The 23,296-nt window shown below is 35.1% G+C and overlaps 4 protein-coding genes and 1 pseudogene across 4 annotated transcripts; 2 read left to right on the forward strand and 3 right to left on the reverse strand.

Moving 5' to 3' along the window:
• Positions 1 to 519: 519 nt before the first annotated feature.
• LOC18599745 (ELMO/CED-12 family protein) lies at positions 520 to 5,060 on the forward strand. Its single transcript, XM_007029836.3, has 10 exons — positions 520 to 806; positions 1,277 to 1,457; positions 1,552 to 1,654; positions 2,517 to 2,629; positions 3,531 to 3,599; positions 3,746 to 3,861; positions 3,957 to 4,011; positions 4,205 to 4,325; positions 4,565 to 4,707; positions 4,828 to 5,060. Exons 2-10 carry the CDS (start codon positions 1,317 to 1,319, stop codon positions 4,927 to 4,929), a joined length of 963 nt encoding a protein of 320 aa, XP_007029898.3. The 5' UTR covers positions 520 to 806; positions 1,277 to 1,316; the 3' UTR covers positions 4,930 to 5,060.
• On the reverse strand, positions 5,009 to 7,982 carry LOC18599746 (protein DETOXIFICATION 24-like). Its single transcript, XM_007029839.3, has 8 exons — positions 7,396 to 7,982; positions 6,750 to 7,291; positions 6,565 to 6,651; positions 6,417 to 6,473; positions 6,051 to 6,289; positions 5,849 to 5,967; positions 5,616 to 5,702; positions 5,009 to 5,370 (listed from the first exon to the last, which is right to left on the reverse strand). Exons 1-8 carry the CDS (start codon positions 7,627 to 7,629, stop codon positions 5,278 to 5,280), a joined length of 1,458 nt encoding a protein of 485 aa, XP_007029901.1. The 5' UTR covers positions 7,630 to 7,982; the 3' UTR covers positions 5,009 to 5,277.
• Positions 7,983 to 9,106: 1,124 nt separating this feature from the next.
• On the forward strand, positions 9,107 to 10,112 carry LOC108662021 (putative UDP-arabinopyranose mutase 5 pseudogene; annotated as a pseudogene).
• A 1,691-nt stretch (positions 10,113 to 11,803) lies between these two features.
• Positions 11,804 to 14,594, reverse strand: LOC18599748 (protein DETOXIFICATION 24-like). The gene is made up of 8 exons (XM_018121207.2): positions 14,338 to 14,594; positions 13,641 to 14,182; positions 13,421 to 13,507; positions 13,269 to 13,325; positions 12,892 to 13,130; positions 12,406 to 12,524; positions 12,188 to 12,274; positions 11,804 to 12,110 (listed from the first exon to the last, which is right to left on the reverse strand). Exons 1-8 carry the CDS (start codon positions 14,566 to 14,568, stop codon positions 12,030 to 12,032), a joined length of 1,443 nt encoding a protein of 480 aa, XP_017976696.2. The 5' UTR covers positions 14,569 to 14,594; the 3' UTR covers positions 11,804 to 12,029.
• A 5,168-nt stretch (positions 14,595 to 19,762) lies between these two features.
• Positions 19,763 to 22,781, reverse strand: LOC18599749 (protein DETOXIFICATION 24-like). The gene is made up of 9 exons (XM_088806985.1): positions 22,523 to 22,781; positions 22,158 to 22,410; positions 21,481 to 22,022; positions 21,103 to 21,189; positions 20,897 to 20,953; positions 20,556 to 20,794; positions 20,329 to 20,447; positions 20,138 to 20,224; positions 19,763 to 20,045 (listed from the first exon to the last, which is right to left on the reverse strand). The coding sequence occupies exons 2-9, from the start codon at positions 22,404 to 22,406 to the stop codon at positions 19,965 to 19,967; spliced, it is 1,461 nt and encodes a 486-aa protein (XP_088663111.1). The 5' UTR covers positions 22,407 to 22,410; positions 22,523 to 22,781; the 3' UTR covers positions 19,763 to 19,964.
• Positions 22,782 to 23,296: the final 515 nt, after the last annotated feature.

Consider the following 23,296-nt stretch of genomic DNA (forward strand, 5'->3'; position numbering starts at 1 on the left):
TTCAATTAATATCTCTCTCCCGACGGTGTCGTTTGACCTATCGGGGCGGTCTAAAATCTGAATATGAGTAGTATTTGTTTATACTGAAATCTAAATTCAAAATATGAATAGTGTTTCTAATTCTAATTAATATGGTAGCAAAATTCATTTTCTTCTACAATAAAATCTGGTGTTATTTTTTTTGCAATCAAAATTATTTTTATTTTAGTGGGAATATCTTTTTAGTTTTTTACCTAATTAATAATTATCATTGAAAATTAAGATTATCATTAAAAATTCAAGTTATGCAAATAATTAACCCTTGAATTATAATTAGTTTTATGACGTCATCTCACTCTAAAATTTTAACTCTTCAATTACTTTTTTAATGGGTATTGAATTGTAGACCCGGATATCCGGTTCCGGGTCAGTTACAGAACTCATATTACTTTCATTTTCTTCTCGGGCCCCTAATTTTGCTTAAGCGTTACGTAATAAGAAGGATTAGTATCTTAACCCTAATTAAATCGGATTTTGGAATCCCTTTAATTCCCTCTGCCCGGCCGAGCTCCAATAATATTATAATAAAATCAATCAATCCAGGCGGGAGAGAAAATATCGGGGACTCAAAATCGCAGAAACCTGTTGTCCATTTTTCTTAATGCTTTCTTAATTGCTAAACAAAACATTCAACTCTTATTATTATTATTATTATTATTATTATTTATTTTGGAGTTTACGTGCTTTGCTTAGCTTCGAGGGTTTCCTCTAATTGCACATTAAGCCTTCCTCCAATTTCGATCTCCGCAGCTCCCTTCAGCATTCCGGTCTGTCTTTTTTCCTCTCTGTTTCCATTTTTTTTGCAATATTGATTTTTTGAATTTATCAAATGGGTTTTTCTCTTTGTTCTGAAAAACAATGATAATGGGGGCTTTTCAGGGGGTTTTTGTTTATTTTATTTTATCTTATTAGTTTTCGTTACAAATTTGTACCTAATTTGAACTTTTCAGTATAGTTTTGCGGCCAAAATTGGATTTTTTTTTCATGAATTGAATTGATGGTTGCTTGTTTAACTATTTTTTAGTTTTTTTTTTTTAATTTTGTCTTTTTTTTAGCAGTTTTGTGTACAAATTTGTGGCTAATTTGAAAATTTGAAGAGAATTTTGACGCCAACTTTTCTTTTCTTAGTACTAATTGAATTTCTGGGTACTTGCTTGTTTAATCTATTATTGTAGCAGTTTGAGGGTATGGATATATTTATTTTTCACGTTGTTGGTTTTTTTTTAAATGCTTTTAGGGTTTAAGAAGAATTGGGTGCAAATTTTAAGCTGTAATTAATGAGGTCGGGTGCCTTGAGAAGGCGGCTGCATCATGGGGATGTTGACGGCAGAAGGAATGAGAATTATGAGACATCGGGCTTAGATGGTTTAGATGAACCTTTGTTAGGAAATCATGATTACAATGAGAGACATTCTGAGGTGATTTTATCATTGTTTATACTAAATATACTTTTGCACGAACGTGGGAAAGAGTATTGCAAATGTTAAATCTACTTTCTTTGATATGTTATAGGGGCAAAAGCTAGAGGAAATTTGGGATGAAGAGCAAAGGAAGGAACATTTACATTGGGCGTTTTTGTTCTCTAACTTGATCGCGCAATGGGCTCAATGGATAGGTGTGGCTTTTTAGTTGCAGATATATGGTTTCATTGTTTATAATGCCTATAATTGCAGTTTCAATCGACTTTTGTTCTATTGATTCTTAGGTTGCTGGTTGCTAACTTCGAAAGTAAGAACATTGAGCTGGCTAGTTACTCCGTTGAGTATATTGTTGCACTAGATTGCCATTCGTATAATTTTGGTTATGGTAGAGTCTAGATTTGAGTATATTTATGCTGCTAGGGAAACTTTTAGCATGAGTTTCTGACTGCTCCCTCAGATTTTACATGCATGTGACCAAGACTCACCTGATAAAAGGCACTGTTGCATGGATCCCTATCTATAAATGTAGTTTATTAAAAACAAATGCCCCATTACAATCTGTTTTGGTCATTGGTGCTGTTTACTCATCACATGATTTTATAACTTTGCATTATTTGGTATATAATGGAGGATAATTGTGTTTATCGTAGAAAGAGAAGTGTGTACCTGCAACAGTGAACAGTTATATGAGTAAAGAAATGGAACCAGTATGTTCTGGAACCAATTTATTCTAGTTTTTCCCTTGTTTGGTTCTTCATGTGAACTAAAAATGTTCCCAATTGGTGGCATTTTTTCATGGGATGACATAAGTGTTTCTTGAAAGCCATTATCTGAAAAAAATGTTATCATTTCTTTGATTATAAATTTACAAGCTTTAGAAAAGAAGTTTGATGTACATTGAATTGCCTGTTTTCTTGATTACTTGGCTTTCTGCTGCAAAAGTAATGCTGTATGGCTTATTACTTATTAAGTTCTTTGAGTTCTTTGGCATGTCTTGTAAGTGGTGAGAAGTTTATTGCAGTTTCGTTTACTGATAGTTCAATCTTTCTTTTCTAGCAAACGTTGTCCTTGGATCTGGATCATTTATTGCACAACTTTTACATCTACCTTCTAACATTCAAAATGGACCAAGCCAGAAACTTCTTTTGCCTGCTCTTAGTCCTTTACAGGTATAATTTGCTTTGCATTTTTTTCAATGTATTTTTCTGGAATTCAGTGAACTTTTTTTTTTTTTTTTTGTGGGGGGGGGGGGGTGGTGGTGGTGGTGTGGTGGTTTAACAGAGGCACTGATCTGATAATCAACATATGGTTTTTCTCCTCTCTTTTCATTGTGTCATCTTTTTCCCTTATGGGCAAGGGAAAGCCATGTGTTTCTTAAGCCTTTTGAAAAGGAAGGTTTTATCAGTTTCTATATTAAGATCTGGAAGCATCTGTGACTCAAAATGTCGTGTTTTGAGTATCTATACTAATTCCATAATATTAAATCTAATTATGTGAAAATTGATAAAATGTCATTGTGGCAGAAAGAGAATTTAGTAAGTATCATATGGTTAATCTTTTTTTTATTTAATTAATTGGGAGAAGGGGGATTTGAACTCTGTTCTTTAGGCAGGGATCATGTACCAACCAATGAGCCAAATGCTCAGGTGCATCATCTAGTTAATGTTGATTATTGTAAACCTAAATCGACCTTTAGGCCTAATACTTCGAGCCGGCTTGAGAGTTTGCTTTTAGCTATTACAATTTTTTGAAGCACTAGTTACTGCTGCATTGTAGAGGAAGTGGCTGGAAAGTCGAGGATGTGCCTCAATACAGGTTCATGACAGATGCTGGATATAAAAAAAGAAGTAAAGGAAAGCAAGTTCTTCATATTGAGTGTAACTGGAGTTTTGAAGTTGATTCCTAGAAGTAATAGAGTTTAGTAGGCAAATTGTCACAATTCTTTAGTGTTTAGGTTATTCAGCTGTTTGTCTTTTAGAAGGGCCACAGATCTTGCTGTCACTGACCATTATGTTTCACTTTTTATTGGTGATCGTTGTTGTCTTGATGTTTCATTTTGTGCCCTTGTAGGAAGAAAGGCTGAGAAATCTACAGCAAAGACTGGGAGTCCCCTTTGATGGATCTCGGCTGGAGCATCAAGTAGGTTTCGCTATTATCATTATGCCTGTGTATTTGTTAATCCTTACTTTTTAACTCTTTTCTACAAATTACAGTGTGCATGATGAAGAATTTGCCAATTTATACTAGGGCTGATGATATATTTTTTGTTTTCATTTGACTTGCAGGATGCTCTTAAGCAGTTATGGAGATTGGCTTACCCTAATAGGGAGCTTCCATCTCTTAAATCAGAGCTTTGGAAGGACATGGGTTGGCAAGGTCCAGACCCTTCAACAGATTTTCGGTATGCAAGATTTTGCCTGAAACTGGTTGTTTTGGTTGGGTTTTCTCTTCCTGATATATATATTCTTATTTATGTTATTTCGATTCTATTTGAAGGGGTGGAGGATTCATATCCTTGGAGAATCTCATCTTTTTTGCCAAGCAATATCCAGTTTGTTACCTTTTCCTTACCTTGGATTAAGTTTTATTGTCTATGATATGGAGCATTTGGGAACTGATCTACCTTTTATAACAAATCATTTCTTCTTTATTATATTTTATTAATATGTACCAAAAAATTATTATCATCAACATTAATTATAGCAATGGTTAGTCAAACTCTGATTTGGTCTTTATTTTAATAGGAATCTTTCCAGAGGTTGTTGCACAAACAAGATGGAGCCCGAGCTGATTGGGAATATCCATTTGCTGTGGCTGGCATCAATATTTCTTTTATGTTAGTGCAGATGTTGGAACTGCAATCAGGTAACGGAAATTCAGAACTGGTTGGATATTGAATGGTGTATGCCCATTGTAGTGCAAGGTCACTTTCAGGGGCTGAGATGTGTTACTGGCATTACTTACACAAACGATGGCATTAACACTTCTACTGACTGGAAAAATGTTTTAGTTGTATCTTATGCTGAATAAAGATTCCATTAATTATCTGCTGTCTGTTTGGCTAATTTTTGAATTTTAATACTGTAATTATGTTTTCCCTGCAGGAAAACCATCTTCTGTGGCTGGAATCCGATTTTTGGAGCTTCTTGGGGAAGATGAAATGGCATTCGACAATCTTTATTGTGTGGCCTTTCAGATGATGGATGCCCAATGGCTTGTGAAACGGGCTTCATACATGCAATTCAATGTAAACTATTCTAACAAGTGATTTTATCCGGTGTATCTTAATCTTTATATTTGTAAATCTATGATTTTCATTATTGTCGTTGTCATTTCTGCATAGTTCACCTTAGTTTGCTCTTTCCAGGATGTTCTGAAGTCTACAAGAACACAGTTAGAGCGTGAGCTTGCACTTGAAGATGTCTCTAGTGTGAAAGATTTACCAGCATACAATCTGTTGAGAAGGTAGCTATGGTTTTGTAATCTGAAACAGATGTTTCATCATTTACAGAATTGTTGTCATATATTCTTCCTTCAAAGAACTGTAATAAAGCAACGAAAATTATATATTCATTATGAAAATCAAGTATAGTTCATAAATGCAGTGACTACTCTGCTTCTTAGTTACATAATGTTGTAACTTGTGAAGTAGGTTAGATATTTGCATATCCTCTATGATATGCATATTGAGATTTGTATTCCAAAAATCAAGCTTCAACAAATAGTATTTGTGGGCATTTCATGAGATGCTTGTTACACCCCTTTCACCTTCCCCTTCCCCTTCCCCCACCCCAAACCTAGAAAACATGTTTTCTGTTCATTCAGTCAATCTCTCTTGATCTGGACTGCCATTAGATTCATCTGAAGACCTCAAGAACCACTTATTGAGTCGCTCTGATGCTCTCTTCACCTGAAAGCAAATGGTATTTGTTGATGTTAGATTTGCAGGGCTTTAAGTTCTTAACCAGATTGAGGTGTTCGATTTACATAGGCTGAGTTTGGTTCAAGCTGGGCTGTTCTGAATTTTTGCAAATAAACTGACCAAAGCGAGTAAATGTGCTGAGTATATATTGTGGGGAGTAATATTAATTTATGCAGAGATTTTCAATCTAATCATATAATAAGAAGTTTATATTTGTTACTAAAATTATTCACCTGTTCTTCCCAATTAGTCCTCCAGGTAATATAGCCAAGCACGGTCGTTTGTATCACAACACCAATTATCATCCCAATCCATAAGCCCTATGAAATCCAATGAAGAAAGTAGTTTTAGTGATAAAAAGAACTAAAATGATTTGAACTTAGCCCAAGTGATAAAGCTATGGAAGTGAAAGGAAAATATGTATAATGCTTTTGTTGAAGGTCAAATGATAAAGAGGATTTGTCACCTTCAATTCCAAATGGGCAATATATCCAAGCACAACTCCCAATGGCACGCCAACGATATAATAGGAACAAATGTTAACATATGCAACTATACTTTGCCTGCCTGCACCTACAGCTCCCCCTGCATCAAAGATTAATATGAGAATGGAACTTTTGGTTCGGTCATGGTATACAAATTGAAATTGTCCTGTTTTTATGCTTTGCCTGATAAGACTGACTGAACACTGTTGAGCAAAACTGAGAAAGAAAGCAGGACAGAGAGGCCTGATACAGTTTCTACTACTTTCTCATCACTTGTGAACAGGAAGCCGAGTTGATGACCGAATATTAAGCACAGAGCCCAGAAGAACAGTCCAATACAGATCGAAGTAACTATGATTACTTTCATGGAAAATTTTGCTGCTTTGGCATTTCCATTCCCCAATTCATTTGATACCCGAACGCTGTAAAGTGAAAAATCAGTGATGTATGAGTTTGAAGGAAATTTGGCTTCCAGCTTGTGCTGCCTACCAGGCAAACATATAAGGGTAGATGTTATGGAGACTCATTATATGATTAATGAAGCCATACCTTGCTGAAGCAAAGAAGCCAAGGCATAACATAAATTCCCAAGCTATGATGTTCAGACTGCAAAGTAAGTGATCATTAAGACTTTTGGGTTTTAAAATTCTGAATAAAAACATATAAATGCACTTTTGTAAATTAAACTAACTGTTACCAGATGGAAAATGCAGAAATTGCAGTTGTAGCATTTTTCATATGTCCTGCCAGAAGGACTAGAACAGCATAATACCATAACTCTAAGCTGCAGCAGATGGAAAATGTTATTGGGGTGTGTTAAAAAAGTTGTAAAACAAAAAAAATGTATACACAATGAGAAGGTTTTGAATCAAGTTAATTTACCAAAGCATCAATGCAGAGGATATGGAGAGCTTTAGCACAGGAAATAGATCAGTAAAGCAAGCTAAAGTGAATCCTTTCCATGTGTCAGGACACCAACCACAAAAGATGTAGGCAAACTCTCCAATTACCACAAACCAATTTGCAATAATCATTGAACTCATTGCACCAGGAATCCCCCAATTTAGTTTGGTCACAAAGATCCATGACAAGAGCACATGAAGTACAAGCGATATAGCAGAAAGCCATCCGATAATCATGTTCTTAAGCTGTGCTTGTAAGTACTTTTGGATGGTTATATTAAAGAGAAAAGCATAGAGGACGGGGATGAACCATACAGAAATATATCCTGCTTGATTCGCTACATCTTCTTCTTCTCCAAGTAATTTGAGGAGTGGTGAAGCAAAGATGAATATTGGCAGCATAACGGTTTGAGCACCAAGGTTAATAATCCATGATCGTTGCAGGTAAATTCCCATCATATGGCATTGCTTTGCTCCAAATGCTTGCCCGCATAGCGTCTCAGGTGCGCTAGACATGCCCAACTACAACATACGTATCAAAAACAAGACAGATCAGAATACCTTTGGAGTTTCAGACTATAGTTTTCAGGGCCTAATGTTAGAGACAATAATTCTATAAATCTTACCAAAATTCCATAGGCAAACCGTACTGTAATGATTTGTATGAGGGAATAAGCTGCAAGCTCAACATTGCTAAGATGACCAATAAATGCTTGTGTAATCACAAACATTCCGAATGATGTCAACTTTGTTACCATTGCAGGAAACGCTATCCTCCATAGCTTTCTCGATTCCAACCACACTCTCCCTTTTAATTCACCACTAGTATTTGTCTCTGATCCAAGAAGACTCTCATCCATGCTCTTGTTTCAGTTCTGTATGAGTATGCAGAGATGACGTTTTGGTTAGGCTTCTTTTTGGTTCTGTCCAAAGGTTGCTCCCAAGAGATGTGCCCACTAGCTTTCCATTAAGACCCTTCTCTCTCAACTTGAGTTGAACAAACAAAAGATGAAAGAAGAACAGCGTATAAGAAGAACAGACACAAAAAGAAGAAGGGTCTTTCCCTCTTTATCGATGCTAAAGCTGTACTGGTCCTTGACATGACCCAAAAAATGTTAAATCTATAAACAAACGTGCTGATCGACTTACGTAGCGTCGCAACAGGGCACGTGAACACAACTAATCAAGTAGGAAACATTAATTGCATTGGAAAGCCCAAAAAGGAAAAAATCATTTTACCTTCTTATTGGTGTTTTTTGGGTACTAAAACAGTGTCTGTCTGCTATCTGTCCTTGGGAGTAGACTGTTAGCTAGGAAAAAGTAATGCAATCTAAACTGACAGCCGTGGAAACAAGCGCGTAGGCTACGTTTTCTGCCATCCACCTTTGGAAGAGGGTCGGATTGCCAAAAACTAGAGAAGAGAGAACAAAGAGGTATCCTGCAGGATGATGCAGTGCTGGTTCAGGATACAAAAATATCTAACATATCTCAGTATTAGCTTAGACAAATCTGCATGGAACAAGGGGCTGCATTAGTTTAAGTCAAACAACTACCAGCTACTGCTACAACAATTGACTGTTTGTAGAGAAAATCTCAAACCTAACAATCTTTGACTCCCTGCTCGTATGTAAAAGGGGAAAAAAATGAGTGTTAATTAGGATACAATTATATAAGGTAATTCCATTGTTATTGGCCATATAGAATCTGAAAGAATCAAGTGGAGTGAAGTAAAAAAGAAAGAACAGCAGAAACTAATTGGGCTTGGATTTCTCTTGGAATGAATGAGATTAGAGGTTGTGTTTTAGCCAGTTGAGTTCGATTGATTCTTGTCTTAAGCAATGTATTTAATTATTGAAGTTCGGATAAATTTGAATTTAAAGTCATTTTGGATACATAAAGTAATGTATAAAAGCAAGATTGTATTGAAGCCAAGCTTTGGAATTGCATTAGAGAGGCCAAAAGCCAAGGGTCAATATTAAGGTGGCTAGTGATTCGGTAGTCATCAAGTGTTTGGACAATCATGACAAAAATCAAGGAAGTTTATTAGTTTTGACACGTGCAACAAAGTTGATGTTTATATATCTTACTTCATTTCCACACATACCTTCTGAAATTATTATAACATGTGTCCCTTCCTTGCTTCCTTCAATGAATCTTTTCCTTCTGCTTTGAATTATGGGTAGAGGGCCAAAGGGTATAGTAAGCCTTTGGAAACTAAATCTTCCTTCCTTATTATCATTACTTTTTGCAAAAGTGATTATCGTTTGCTGGTGATTGCTGATTTTATATATATATATATATATCGTGATTGGTATTGAATAATCGCTATCTAAAACTATGGTCAAGAATGATGGCATGAACTTTAAGTCTATCCACATGCGAACAATTAGAAGGTATTAATTTTATAGCAAGAGATATTATTTTATATATAAATAATATTATAAGACTTCTGTTTCAAGCCACCAACTACTTTTGACGATTTGAAATCGATTGTTGTATTTGTCAATGATGAGAATTGTGAGGAAGACACAGCCAAGGCAAAGCTTGAGCGGAGTCTTCCGAGTGGGTGAAATGTGCTTCGTCATGCAGGCTCTGGCTTAATCTGGCTGATCATGATGCACCTACTCAAGCCCTCAAGCCAGGACAAAGGAATTCCCGATATGTTGATGCAGTTATCACTGTCCCAGCTGGGGCCCTGGCACCCATCAGTGGAATCAACATCGCTTTCGATCGTGAGGTGGTAGGACCTGCCTTGTTTCCAGCTTTGAGATTGGCTGGGGAAGGTAAGTTTAGCTGGGAAACAATGAAAGACATCTGGAGTGGGATGTGTGTTAAGGTTGTATGCGATCACCTGGGGCTTGGTGTGAAAACGTGTGGAGAACTGATAGAGGTGATGCTATAGCAAGCTTGAAAAAAGAGTGGGAAGGTGTGAAGCTGATGGAGGAAGTTGTCCCATTCTTTCAGTCAGTGAGGTTGCCACGGACAGCTACAACAGCAGAGGACTGTGTAGTTGAGGTGGCAAAAGCCATTAGAGAGCAGCTAGGATCAACAGATCCTGTGTTTGCTCGCGCTACTGGATTGGGTCAAGCTCTGGAAATCAGTTGGATCTAGCTCATCTCCCCCTGGGGAATAGGAATTAATCATGGTTATAAGTTCCCTTTTTTTTTTGGCTAGAATGAATGATTTCTAGTATTCACCCTTCCTAGATTTCCATGTTTTTATCATCCTTGTACCCTATAATAGTACTTTTATGATGGTTGATGGAGTCGAGCCTGGTCAATGAATAAAACATGTATTGTTGTTGCAAAAAAAACCAAAGCTTGAGCTCTTATGAGCACACCAACATAGATTCATATATACATATAGGAGTATACAAGTTGAATTAAAAAATTTAAATTGTTGGATTCTTGAATCTTTTATTACCTTCTGGACTGCAACAGCCAACCACATCGCCATGCTTATCGCATCCAAATCGAACCTTTGACTCTAAACGTAATTTATTGGGAAGATTACGTTCAATTTTGAGCGCACGAGGAGCACACCAGAAGGTCCATACATACATGTTGAACACCACCTAAACCCAAAATTTCAGTGAATAAGTTCTTAAAAGGATATTAGACATATATATTTACAAAAAAAAAATTATTTTGTATTGTGTAGTTTAATCGTTAGGCCAAAAGATATAAGGTAAAATATATTAACTTCCTAAGTTTTGTTCATAATTCCATGCAAATCTATTAATTTTCGAATTATACAATCCGTATCAAACGTATAAGCGATTTTAACAAGTAAATATGAAATATCTAAAATACTTTTTTTTTTTTTCACTATTTTCCTTTTTTTCAGTTGGCCAATGACGTTCCCTTAAGCCGGTCGGCTACCTTGCGATAGAATCTGGTTATGAAATGTTAGATTTGGTCAGATCTTTTCAAGGAGAGCGCGATCTGGTCGTGCACCCCAGATCTCTCACCCCTCTCTGGCTGGCCAAATCTAGCGCTCTTCGATCAGATCGAAAGGCAAAGTAATCGGATCTAGTGCTCTTTGGCCAGATTCGATCACATGGTAGCTGGCCAATGAAAGAGAAGTAGAGAAATGTTTTTTTGAATAGGAAAAAATAATTAAAAATAAAAAACTTATAATTTATATAATGTAATAATTTTTAAATTTAATAAAAGATAAAATTGTATGAGAAATATTGTCACATTATCAAATTAATGAAAATATTAAAGATTGACTAAGAGTTGTACTTATATGTATAATAAAAAATATTTTTTAAAAATATATTATGTATTTTAAAAATTAATAAATTTACGTGAAATTATTAATAAAACTTAGAAAGGATAGTGTCCGAGTGGCTTGCATGTATACAACCAAATTTATCGTGTAGCCCAGCACAATTGTTTGCCATAGCAACAACCAATGTCATCTCCATTTCTTTTGCTAGTTAGGGTCAGGGTAGGGCTGTTCATGGGCCAGGCCTTTTGAAAGTCAAACTTCAGCTTAGCCCCATTCTTCATTTATATCTTATTTTATTATTAAATAATAAAAATATTATGTTTAAATATATTTCAAAATTAAAATTAAATAAAAATATATATTAATAAACGAATTTGATATATTATCACTTTAATTCGAACATTAAAATTTAATTCTCTGTTTATATAGATAATGGGTGTCAAATTTAAAATTATTCAAAAATATCTAATTATAACCTTTTAAATTTAACAAATGAAAATATGACTTGTTTGCTGTGATTAAATATAAATATTAACACGGCTTGAAAATTTATATACATATGACGAAAGTGAATATACTATTGAATTTATTTATAATAGTTAATTTGACGAAATTTGAGATGAATTGTTTAATCATATTAAAAATATTATTGCTTCTTGATGCATGGAATTCCGATTCATAAATAAGTTTGCATTGGGCGTTCATTTTCTTAAAAAATACTCTCATGAATGATGATTGCAACAAAACAAATCGAGTTCCAAGGATAAAGATTGTTTTGAGAGTGGGTGGATAGGATCATAATGAAAGTTTCTCACCCATGAATCTTGAGGGCTTTACTTTACTGCAGGAGACAAAGGAACAGTACATGATCAGTGGGAACTCAAGATTTTTCAGACTTGGATTCCTATTAATTCAGGAGGAATGATTGATCTTAGTCCCCATTAAAACCCATGGGTTTCACCAAGAGACCTAAATTTAGATAAAAAGAATAAATGCTGGTTGAATCATTCACTCATTGATTCACTCATTCTTCACTAAGATGTTCATCAGATGTCTCGGAAGGCCTTAGGAACCACTTGTTGAGCCGCTCCGATGCTTTATTAACCTGGGGACCAAACAAAAAGTTGTCAAGCAAAATTCATCCAATATTCTCAATCTCTGTCTCTCTCTCATAACCATTACCTGCTCGTCCCAGTCAGTCCTTGAGGTAATGTAGCCAAGAACAATCGTTTGAGTTGCAACACCAATTATCATCCCAATCCATATACCCTGTGAAAATCAAAGTAAGAAATATGTTTTAGCTCATTGAGATATGGCCTGCATATTGAAGATTAGATCTTAAAATTGCAAGAAACCATGCATGTTATAGTAAAGGAAATTATGATAAAGATTTTTCTAACCTTCACTTCCATTTTGGCAACATATCCAAGAAGAATCCCTAATGGCACCCCAACCACATAATAGGAACATATGTTAACGTATGCAACCATACTTTGTCTACCAGCGCCAATTGCTACCCCTGCATTGGAAATTTTTCATGTAAACATTCTTAAATCCTGTTCTTCATATTCTATAAAGAGAAATATATAGACTTTGCAAGAAACTTTATGAGATAAATATGTTTATTATATAATACTAAAGTATAACCCGTGCGTTTGTGCATGAGTCAAATGTAAAACACTCACGCATGCGGCTCGTGCAAAACCCATACCTCTACAACCCACATGAACAATTTTAGATTTTTTTTGAAAATGCTGTTCAATTAACCTTTCTAAGTAGTCTTTGAAACCGACAAGTGGTTAAGCGAGAAGATCTTTTGAGATTTCCTTTTAATTATATATATATATATATATATGTATATATATCCTTACTATTATTATGCTTGCCTGAGAGGATTGGCTGAACACTGTTGAGCAAAACTGAGAATGAAAGTAAGACAGAGAGGTCTGCCACAGATTTCGCTACTTCCTCATCACTTGTAAACAAGTAACCAAATTGATGACCGAATATTAAGCACAGTGCCCAAAAGAACACTCCAATACAAAGTGAAGTACATATGATGACTTTCATGGAAAATTTTGCGGCTTTGGTATTTCCTCTCCCTAGTTCATTTGAAACGCGCACGCTGTAGAAGGGAAAACCTTGCATGTCTCAGTTTATATAAAATCAGAGGCTGTGATGGAAGATATAAGAGTGGAACTGTATAAGTTGTAGGGATTTCAGTGATAATTACTGAAGCTATATATATATACTGAGAACTAACCTAGCTGCAGACAGGAAGCCGAGGAACATCATGAGTTGCCAAGCTATGATATTGAGGCTGCAATGTAACTTAAATTTAGTACTTATATTCTTTGTTTTGGAGTCAGCAATATAGAACATGTACTGTTTTTGTATGTATAGAAATCATCTTACCAAATGGAGAAGGCATCTATGGAAATTGCAGCATTTTTCATGTATCCTGCCAACAGGACTAGAATAGCATAGTACCATAACTCTAAGCTGACAAGCCAACAAGATAGGAAACAAATTGAATGCCATGTTATAAGGATTGACAATATCGGCTGAGGTATCTACTTAAGATGGGAAAAAAAAAAAATAGAGGTTGAAAATGAACAAAAACAGAATATTTTACCAAAGCATCACTCCTGAGGATATTGAGAGCTTTACTACCGGAAATAGATCAAGAAAAGCAGCAAAAGTGAATCCTTTCCATGTGTTAGGACACCAGCCACCAAATATATAAATAAATTCCCCAATTACCACTAACCAACTTGATATAATCATTGAACTCATTGCACCAGGAATCCCCCAATTCAATTTGCTCACAAAGATCCATGACAAGAGCACATGAAGTATAAATGTGCCAGCAGAAATCCATCCGACAATCATGTTTCTAAGTTGGCACTGTAAGTACTTTTGGATGGTCAGGCTGAAAACAAAAAAGTAGAGCATGGGGATGAACCATAAAGAAATATATCCGGCATCACTGGCTATGTCATCATCTTCTCCAAGTAGTTTGAAGATGGGTGATGCAAAGATGAATACAGGTAGCAAAACAGCTGTTGTGAAAAGATTGATAATCCATGATCTTTGCAAGTAAATACCCAACATGTGGTACTGCTTTGCCCCAAATGCTTGCCCACATAGTGTCTCAGTTGCACTAGACATCCCCAACTGCAAAATGGTTATGAAAAACCAAAGCATCAAATCAGTTTCTAGCTTGAACGTATGAAAACTGTTTTAAGTATATATAGTTAAATTAAGAGGAAAAAAATCTGAATCCTCTTTCAGGGTCTAATCTGTGAATGATTCTGAATTATATATCATACCAATATCCCATTTGCAAATCTAACTGTAATGACTTGTATGAGGGCATAAGCTGCAAGCTGTACTTCACCAATGCGTCCAATGAAAGCTTGTGTGACTACAAACATTCCAAAGGATGTCACCCTAGCTAGCATAGAAGGAAATCCAACCCTCCATAATTTTTTCGATTCCTCCCAAACTCTCCTCAGAATACTGTTTTCCTCTGGTTCTGTCCCAAGAAGCCTCTCATCCATGTCGTTCGCTTTTACTCCTGCAAGAACAAAATAAGACTGAGTTATATATAACTGTTCAGCAATGTTACTGCCATTTATAACCTTACTTGCAATATGAATTATTGTGGAAGTTGGGAAAACAGTACTCACGAAGGTTGGCTAAATGTCATTTTCAACCAATATATGGAAAGGTAGATACATGACTGCCACTCTTAATTGTTAAATATTATTGCTTATATGTACATAATTAATGCGTATTAGCAATTTTAGAGAATATCTCCTCGTAATTCATTACCGAATCTTGGACTTGTTTATTAATTTTTTTTGGTCGAGTATATTTTAATTATGACATGTTTGAATTTAGTTTCATATAAAAGTAAATTCACCCATTTTTTTATTCGGGAACATTAAATTTTTTTAATGTACTACTTAGTAGGGGACCAACATGTATGTCCTGCAGCCTGATAATTCAGTAGATGTTAAGGTTGATTCGAATTTAAGGACAACGACAAAAAGAATTTAAGCAAACCAATTCAGCGCACCATGCATGCTTTCTGCACTTCAAGTCCATAGAATAAAATAACAGAAAAGAAACAAAAACTTGCAAATCATTCTAGTCGACATCAAACTTTCCTCAATCATTCAGGGGAAGTGGACTGGTAGTTGAAAACACTATGAACAAGGAAATGAAAGTTAGATTTCGGTACACATGAAAGTATATGTTATGAAACATTATGTATTTATTATGATTGGTTTGTCATAGAATTGAGTCTAACATACATATTGGGGCAAATCGTGCTGGTGTAATTAATAAATATATGTTCCAAAGTTAATGCAAAGAAATTAACCAAGAAGCTTGAGAAATTTGGCTATATATGAATCTTTTTCAGTTCAATGCTAGGCATATATACTTCTATTAGAATGGGATTGTTTAACATAATTCTAATTTTTGTATTACATGATGTCTATGAAAGGATGGTAGAATCGATTGTTATGAAACAATAAAGGAAAGAAATACATAATTACATAGTACTTCCCTTGCCAACTTTGAAATGATATATAGTTATAATTTGAAGAAGTAGTCATATAATAAAATTAAGAAGAAGAAAAGGAAGATAAACAGGCAGCTTACTTGGGTTTGTAATTTGATCATTTTCAGGCTTGTGTTGGTAGACACTGGCTCAAGTTTCTTCTCTTCACGTGCTCACACACACAAGAGAGAGAGAGAGAGAGAGAGAGAGAGAGAGAGAGAGAGAGAGAGAGAGAGAGTGGAGGGTGTTGAACAGGACGAGAGATTATGAATGAGAGAAGAGGGAATTAACTAAATTCACTTGCAATTAATCATACTTTATTGATACTTGCATTATCAATTGATTAGTATATTGGCGTGTTCAATTAACCATACTCGCCAAAACAGGGATTGAGAGGCCTCATAATCTTATTCCAATCCACCTTTAGCTCTTTCAGTGTTGTTGCCGTGTCTTCTGTTCTTTGGTTGCTGTTTTGACATGTTTGCAGGACACTGATTCAAGGCGGTTCTTCTTGGTTGAGTTTGCTTTGTCCATCTCCAGTGGCGGATCTAGGATGTTAATCAAGGAGGTCACTATTTTAATAAAAAAAAAACACAAATAAATTAAGAAGATATAAAATTATGAAGCATATATATACCAAAAATACAATTTTTCTAATTAACTCCTAATGTTTACAAATTACAATATCATTTTTCTATTCTTCATGTCTTGAAACCTTTTCATAATTGTGTCATTGTCAATAGTTTCGAAAACACCCCTTTCAGTATACATCACTAAACAATCATTCAACCAAACATCTTTCATTCGATTATGGAGTATACTTTTAATGAGATTCATAGCAGAAAATGCTCTTTCAATTGTTGTTCTTGCAACTGGCAAGACTAATGCCAACTTCATCAACATATAAACCAAAGGAAACTCGATATCTTGTTTGCTTTTGAACCATCTTTTGAGCAAGATCGGCAACTCCTTTTAGATCATCAAAGTTAGCATATATCAAGTTGATCATCAAGTGCCAAGAGATGTACATCGTCAAATTCCAATGGATAAAACTTAACAAGTTGAATCAATTTTTGTTCGTCAAAACCTGAGAAGGAATGGCGTGGATCAAGACAAGCTATGCATGAAAGCAACTCTGTATTAACATTATCAAAGTGCTCGTTCAGCTCTTGAAGCTGAAAATCAACCAAGTGTAAAGCAAATCAACCTTAAAGTGGTGAAGATTTGTGGATTTTTCAGCTCTACATCGTGATCTCCCACAGTGCACAAAGAAAGCATCCATGTCTGAAATATCAATCTCATGCTTATAACAAAAATTACAAATTTCTACGAATAAATCATCCCAATCATCTTTTCTAAATTCTTGTAACCTCCTCTTGGCTACGTTGACTAAACTCATAGCATTTGGAAGGTCTTGATCTTTTCTTTGTATTGCCTGTGATAAATCATTTGTGATTCTCAACACTTTTTTCCATTAAGTGTAATAGGAATAAAAATTCAAAATCATTCATTGCTTTAATGAGTTTGCTTATTTCACCCTTGTTATCAAAAAATACTAATATCTTTTATACTCTCAAGCACATCAAGAGTTGGAAAAAACAAAGAAATCACACTAAGAATTGTACCATAATGTGAAACCCAACATGTTTCTCCAAGTCGTTTTAAAGTAGCTTCTTGATTCAAACCTCTTCCCGTTGCCATATTACCTCGAGCAATTCTTTCAACTATTTTTTCAATTTGTTTCATCTGAAGTATCTCTTTCCTTCTGCGAGAAGCCCCAACAAAATTTATTAAGGTTGCCAAATAATCAAAGAATGAACAAAGCTTTTCATGCTTTCTTGCAACTGATACAAATGTCAATTAAAGTTGATGAGCAAAACACTGAGCATAGAACACGGATTGATTCTCGGCCAATTTAAACTCTTAAGGCTGTTAACATTTCCACTCATATTATTAGCACCATTGTAACCTTGACCATGAATATGAGACATACTCAAACCATGTGTAGCAAAAAGCGAGTCAACGGCCACTTCTAGGATCTGAGAAATGGTTTCAGGAACATGCACAATGCCAAGAATACGCTCAATGATGCATCCATGTTTGTTCACATATCTCAAGCCACAACCATTTTTTTTTTTTACTGCAGAATCACGAGCCTCATCAACTAGCAAAGAGAAGAAATCATCTCCAATATCTTCAATCATTGCTCTTGTAGTTAGAAAAGCAGCAGTGTTGCAAATATCCTTTTGAATTGAAGGTGCATTCAATTTGTGATTCTCTGGAGCATTTTTCAAAGAAACTCTATTTGCATTTTCATTATGTTTGCAAAGAAATTTTAAAAGTCAAAGAAAATTGCCTCAATTATTTGAAAGCTTCGATTCATTGTGACTATGGAAAGGCTACGTGCATCCAAAGATACCTAACACATTCAATTGATGCATTCAAACCAACTCGATCATCAAGTTTTGCTTGACTTGAAATTCCAACAACCATGATATCGATGTGTTGCTTTTGCTTCATCAAATCTTCATAAGCCTTCATGACTACTATTATGCATTTACATGTATATCCAACTTATTCTTCTATTTCCAATCTCTAAAGCCTTCGTCAACAGATGAATCATGCCCACCTCGATGATCACCGTATTCAATATTGAAAAGATAACAACATAATCATCTTTACTTTCATTATATTCCAACCAAGTGCCATATTCCTTGTACCATAGTGGATTAAATTTACGTTTTCTTCTCAAAAAATCAGTAAGAAGAAAGTTTGTAAGTTTTGGTTGACAAATGCCCTTGATCAAGTATGCTTTTCAGATATTCTCTCTCTTTAGCATTATGAGCAATACTAGAAATACAAGGTCTTAGACCAGGATCGGTTCGAGCATGTTTAACTCTCATAACAAACTTATTCATGCCTAATGTATTAAAAGAATGAAAATAATTATAAACAATTAAACAAAGATTAAAAGCCTAACATAGCTTAAAACGAAAAATATGAAAAAATCATGGAAATTAAAGTCTCAAAATCTTACATTTTTTATTGAAGCAAAAAAAAAAAAAAACCCAGATAGTAAATGCAAGCAAAAATCTCAAGAAAAGAAAGGAAAAGTAATAATACTAAAAATGATAAAGTAAATTGTTAAATACATAGAAATAAAATGAAGCAAAGAAATAACATGAAAAAAATTAATTAACATAAATAAATGCTTACTAAATATCGGTGCTTTATCGAGGATTGAAAATCTAGTATTAAAGGCAAGAGAAGAAGTGAGGCGTTAAGGGAAAGTTTAATATTTTGTATTGCACATAATATTTTGTACAATGATGTTTAAACTTGAGATGGGGAATAACAGTGTTTTCGGTCCAAAATTTAGTTTGTCATATTGTACAAAATATTTTATATAGTAATATTTAAAATTAAATAAATATCACAAAATATTAATTTAAAATACATTTCAACAATAAATTTCTAAATTTCAAAAAAAAATTCAAGAGGGGTCCACAGCCCCCCTTCCCCTCTCTAAATCCCTAAAAATATCTAAAATATATGATACTAACTAAAATAAATTCGGGAGGTCCACTGCCCCCTTGCCCCTATGTTAATCCCCCTCTGGTCCCACTCTCTGCTCCGACAATGATTTATGAGGGTTCTGATATGATATCATGGGTCGCTGGTCGCTTTTGTGTATTGGTTTGCTACATTAATGCTGACTGTTAGGTGCTGTTTACTTTTGGATGCCAAGTTCAAAGTTTGGTGCCAGTAAGAAAGAGAAACAGGTGACTGCTGGAGTTTTCGCTTCTTAGTGGAACCTTCTGATGATCTCCCTGTGACACTTTCGTATATTGGCTGTGTATCGATGAGTCTACACTTTTTGTTTGACTTTCCTGGCACTCTTTGTAAGGCAGTGAACGCTTGAGATCTGTCTATTACTCAAAATCAGATCTCCCTTTCGTTTCTACAGGGCTTTCACTGCTTGAATGAGGATAGGTTACTGTGAAAAAAACCAAAGATAGATAGCTTTTTTAATGTACTTCTAGGTAAGCTATAGTCTTCTGATAAATGAGTATCCTTTGTATGACATTATCCAATGAAGAAGGGGATACTTGCAACCAAGAAAACAAGGCAGCAGCCCACTATGAACTAACACACAGGCATCTTAAGTAAAGGAAAGAGAAAAATTAATAGACATTCAATGATCAACCACAATCTTATTGGATTGCGTGACCAAGGCACTAAACTTTAGAAATCGAAAATTGAATATCTTAACTAAATCCAAACAGGAAACTAACATTATTCTAACGACCATAAAAGAAAAGAAAACAAAACAAAACAAAACAAAAGTTCCTCAATAAAGCAACTACAAGTATTGTTGGATTGATCTTAAGCTTGAGGTGGGCTTTGATTATCTTCCTCTTCTGGTTTTATAAGCCAACGATTCAGACGTTCAGATGCCTTCTTTACCTGCAACAAAATTAGTAAAAATCCAATATCAATTAGTAACTCTGATGATAAGAGTGTGAGGAGTTTTGGGTATTTCTAATCTAATTGCTTACCTGCTCATCCCAATCCGTTCTCCACACAATGATAGCAACAATGAACGTTTGTAATGCTACTCCACCAAGCAGCCCAATCCATAGACCCTGAAAATTAGAAGAAGAAACTCCCAAAATTAGGGGAAAAACAAGTAAAAATACAAGGCACCATCCTCTTCATTTTGTATATATATATATATATTCCTTCTTACCACAACTTCAAGATGTAGCAGGTATCCAAGCACAGCCCCAAGAGGCAATCCTACGGCATAATAACACCCCAAGTTCACAAATGCAACCATACTTTGAAAACCAGAACCAATTGCTACACCTGAAACAACAATTCAAGCGTTTAGATATTACAAAGCACGGATTGATTTTGCAGGCAAAACGAATAAAATAAATAAATAAAAATAGAATAAAATGAGGCAAGTCTTGCCTGTTAGCACTGTTTGAATGCTGTTGAACAAGATTGAGATGGCAAGAAGAGTCGAGAGGCTTGACATAACTTCTGCAACTTGTTCATTACTGGTAAACATGTAGGAAATTTGACGCCCAAATACTAAGCACAAAACAAAGAACACCATTCCAATGCAGATTGATGTACTCATAATTGTTTTTATTGCAAATTTCACTGCCTTGGCATTTCCTCTCCCTAATTCATTCGCAACCCGCACTCTGTAAAGATTCAGGGCAGTGAAGGAGACAAAAACAAAAATTAAGATGTTGATATATTGAGGAAAAGGAAATCAAATATAAAGGGAAGGGAACAAATATTACATTGATGCACCATACAAGCCAAGGCAGATCATGAATTCCCATGCATTGACATTTAGGCTGCATTTGAGAAGCTAATTTCTTAGTAAAAGCAGAGTCAATTAATCAGTTTCTGATAGAAAACTAACTTATTTAGGCTGCATTTGAGAAGCTAATTTCTTAGTAAAAGCAGAGTCAATTAATCAGTTTCTGATAGAAAACTAACTTACCAGATGGAGAAAGCAGCAATGGCAATGGTCGCATTTTTCATGTATCCAGCCAGCAAGACAAGAATGGCATTGTACCACAACTCTAAGCTGTCAATCAAAAAATCAATTCAAGAGATTAGAGCACACTGCATGTAACTTTACTTTGAATAGCCTCCTTGGGTGAAAATTTCTATGAGCACTGCTAGAGTAGCCAATACTTTTGAGCCTCGCTCGTAAATAAATCAAACATCAGTAGCAGGCATTTCTATGTATACTGATCAGACACAATGTAGGACAAAAAAATGTCACGCAGCTACTCAGCATTTTCAAGTTTCTATTGCACAACAGTTTTATATACTAGCAAGAGTAAGTAATTGCAAGAGTTTTTTTGAGATTTACCATATCATAAAGCCAGAGGCCAAGGAGAGCTTTACTATAGGCAATAGATCATAGAATGCAGCTTTGGAGAATCCTTTCCATGAATTGGGGCACCAACCTCCAAAGATGAACACAAACTCTCCGAAAACCATGGCCCAACTACATATATTCAAGGAACCCATTGCCCCAGCAAGGCCCCAGTTAAGCTTGTAGACAAAGATCCATGACAGCAACAAATGAAGAACAAATGCAGCAGCACTTAGACACCCAACAACCAAGTTCTTGAGCTGCGCCTGGAGGTACATTTGGATGGTGAGTCCAAAGACCATGTAATAAAGCATGGGAATAAACCATAGAGAAATTGGCCCAGCTGCATCTGCAATCTCGTCTTCCTGCCCAAGTAGTTTGAAAATTGGTGTAGCAAAAAAGAATACAGGGAGTAATATCGTCGCGGTAATACCATCAACAATCCATGACCGTTGCAGGTATATTCCCATCATGTGGTACTGCCCTGCTCCAAATGCTTGTCCGCATAGAGTTTCAGTTGCACTCGACATGCCAATCTTTCACATTATTTGAACAAAAAAAAAAAAATTAGAACAATACTTTGTTAGGTTTCATAATCTTACTTGAAATAATAACCAACAAAATCTTATGGAAAAAGTGAATGTAGAGTTAATTCATGAGAGCTGGCTTACCAGTATACCATTGATAAACCGTACAAAAACGCTTTGAACGAGGGCATAAGTGGCAAGCTCAACTTCGCCAATGTGACCAAGAAACGACTGTGTCACAACAATCATCCCGAAAGAAGTGACCCTAGACAACATACCTGGGAAAGCAACCCTCCATATTGTCTTTGTTTCAATCCAAACTCTTCTTTTCAGATCAGTCTTGTCTTCTTCTTGTGGCTGTGCAAGAAACCTTTGCTCTAAATTGTCATCCATGGCTCTGCAAAATGAGAGTAGAATGAGAAATTTAAGTTCAAGGCCTGACTGAACTTTTCCAGTTGCCTTAAGTCATCAACTTGCTTGATATGAAGAGGGGAGTCAAATAGATTTACCTGTCTACTCTGTGCCCCAAGTTCAGCACAAGCAGACCTAGCAATCTAGGACTTCCCTGAGAGACTCCGAAATGCTTTGGCTGTAAATTGTGCCACAATGAAACAAGCCTCTACAATTGGAAAAATGCTTAATTTGTTATCTTTATATACAGAATTATTTTTGAACGATTGACTGGGGAGTAGAGAGAAAAGGAAGCTAAAAAGGTGAGAAGCTGACGGGTAGTTTAGTTAGTTGGTTCTATGAATGTTTCCCTCGAGAGGAATTTCATATTTTCTAGAAATGATGAATGCTCAATATTTAATAAGGGACTACGTTGGAGAAGTAATGACCATGCATTAGAATTTTAAATTTTATGCTCACCAACCTGTAATTTAAAATTTAGAAATATCTTGTACCTAATAAAATACGAAACAAAAGTGAACCTACCAAAGTGCATAACATTTAATAGTGGAAATAATGCTTGGTAAAATTAATACAACTTAATTTTGCTTATAATTTTATACATGACATAATAAAATGGACAATAAAAAAGTGAATTAACTGGACTTAGTTTAATTGTTTTTTTTTTTTTGAAGAGTTGTTATGAAGCAAAGTGAAGGGAAAAAAATAATTTCATATTACTTACAAATGGACAAGTTATTAAAATGTAACCCTTATCATAGTTCAATCAATTAATATAGTAATAGAATTGTGCATTTTGTTATATAAAGAAGTTATATGTTTTATTTATAATTCTTTCAAACCTATAATTTGAATTTATGCCAAAAATGTAA

Source organism: Theobroma cacao, chromosome 5 (genome assembly GCF_053813885.1).
Source record: "Theobroma cacao isolate CCN51 chromosome 5, ASM5381388v1, whole genome shotgun sequence".
NCBI lineage: Eukaryota > Viridiplantae > Streptophyta > Magnoliopsida > Malvales > Malvaceae > Theobroma > Theobroma cacao.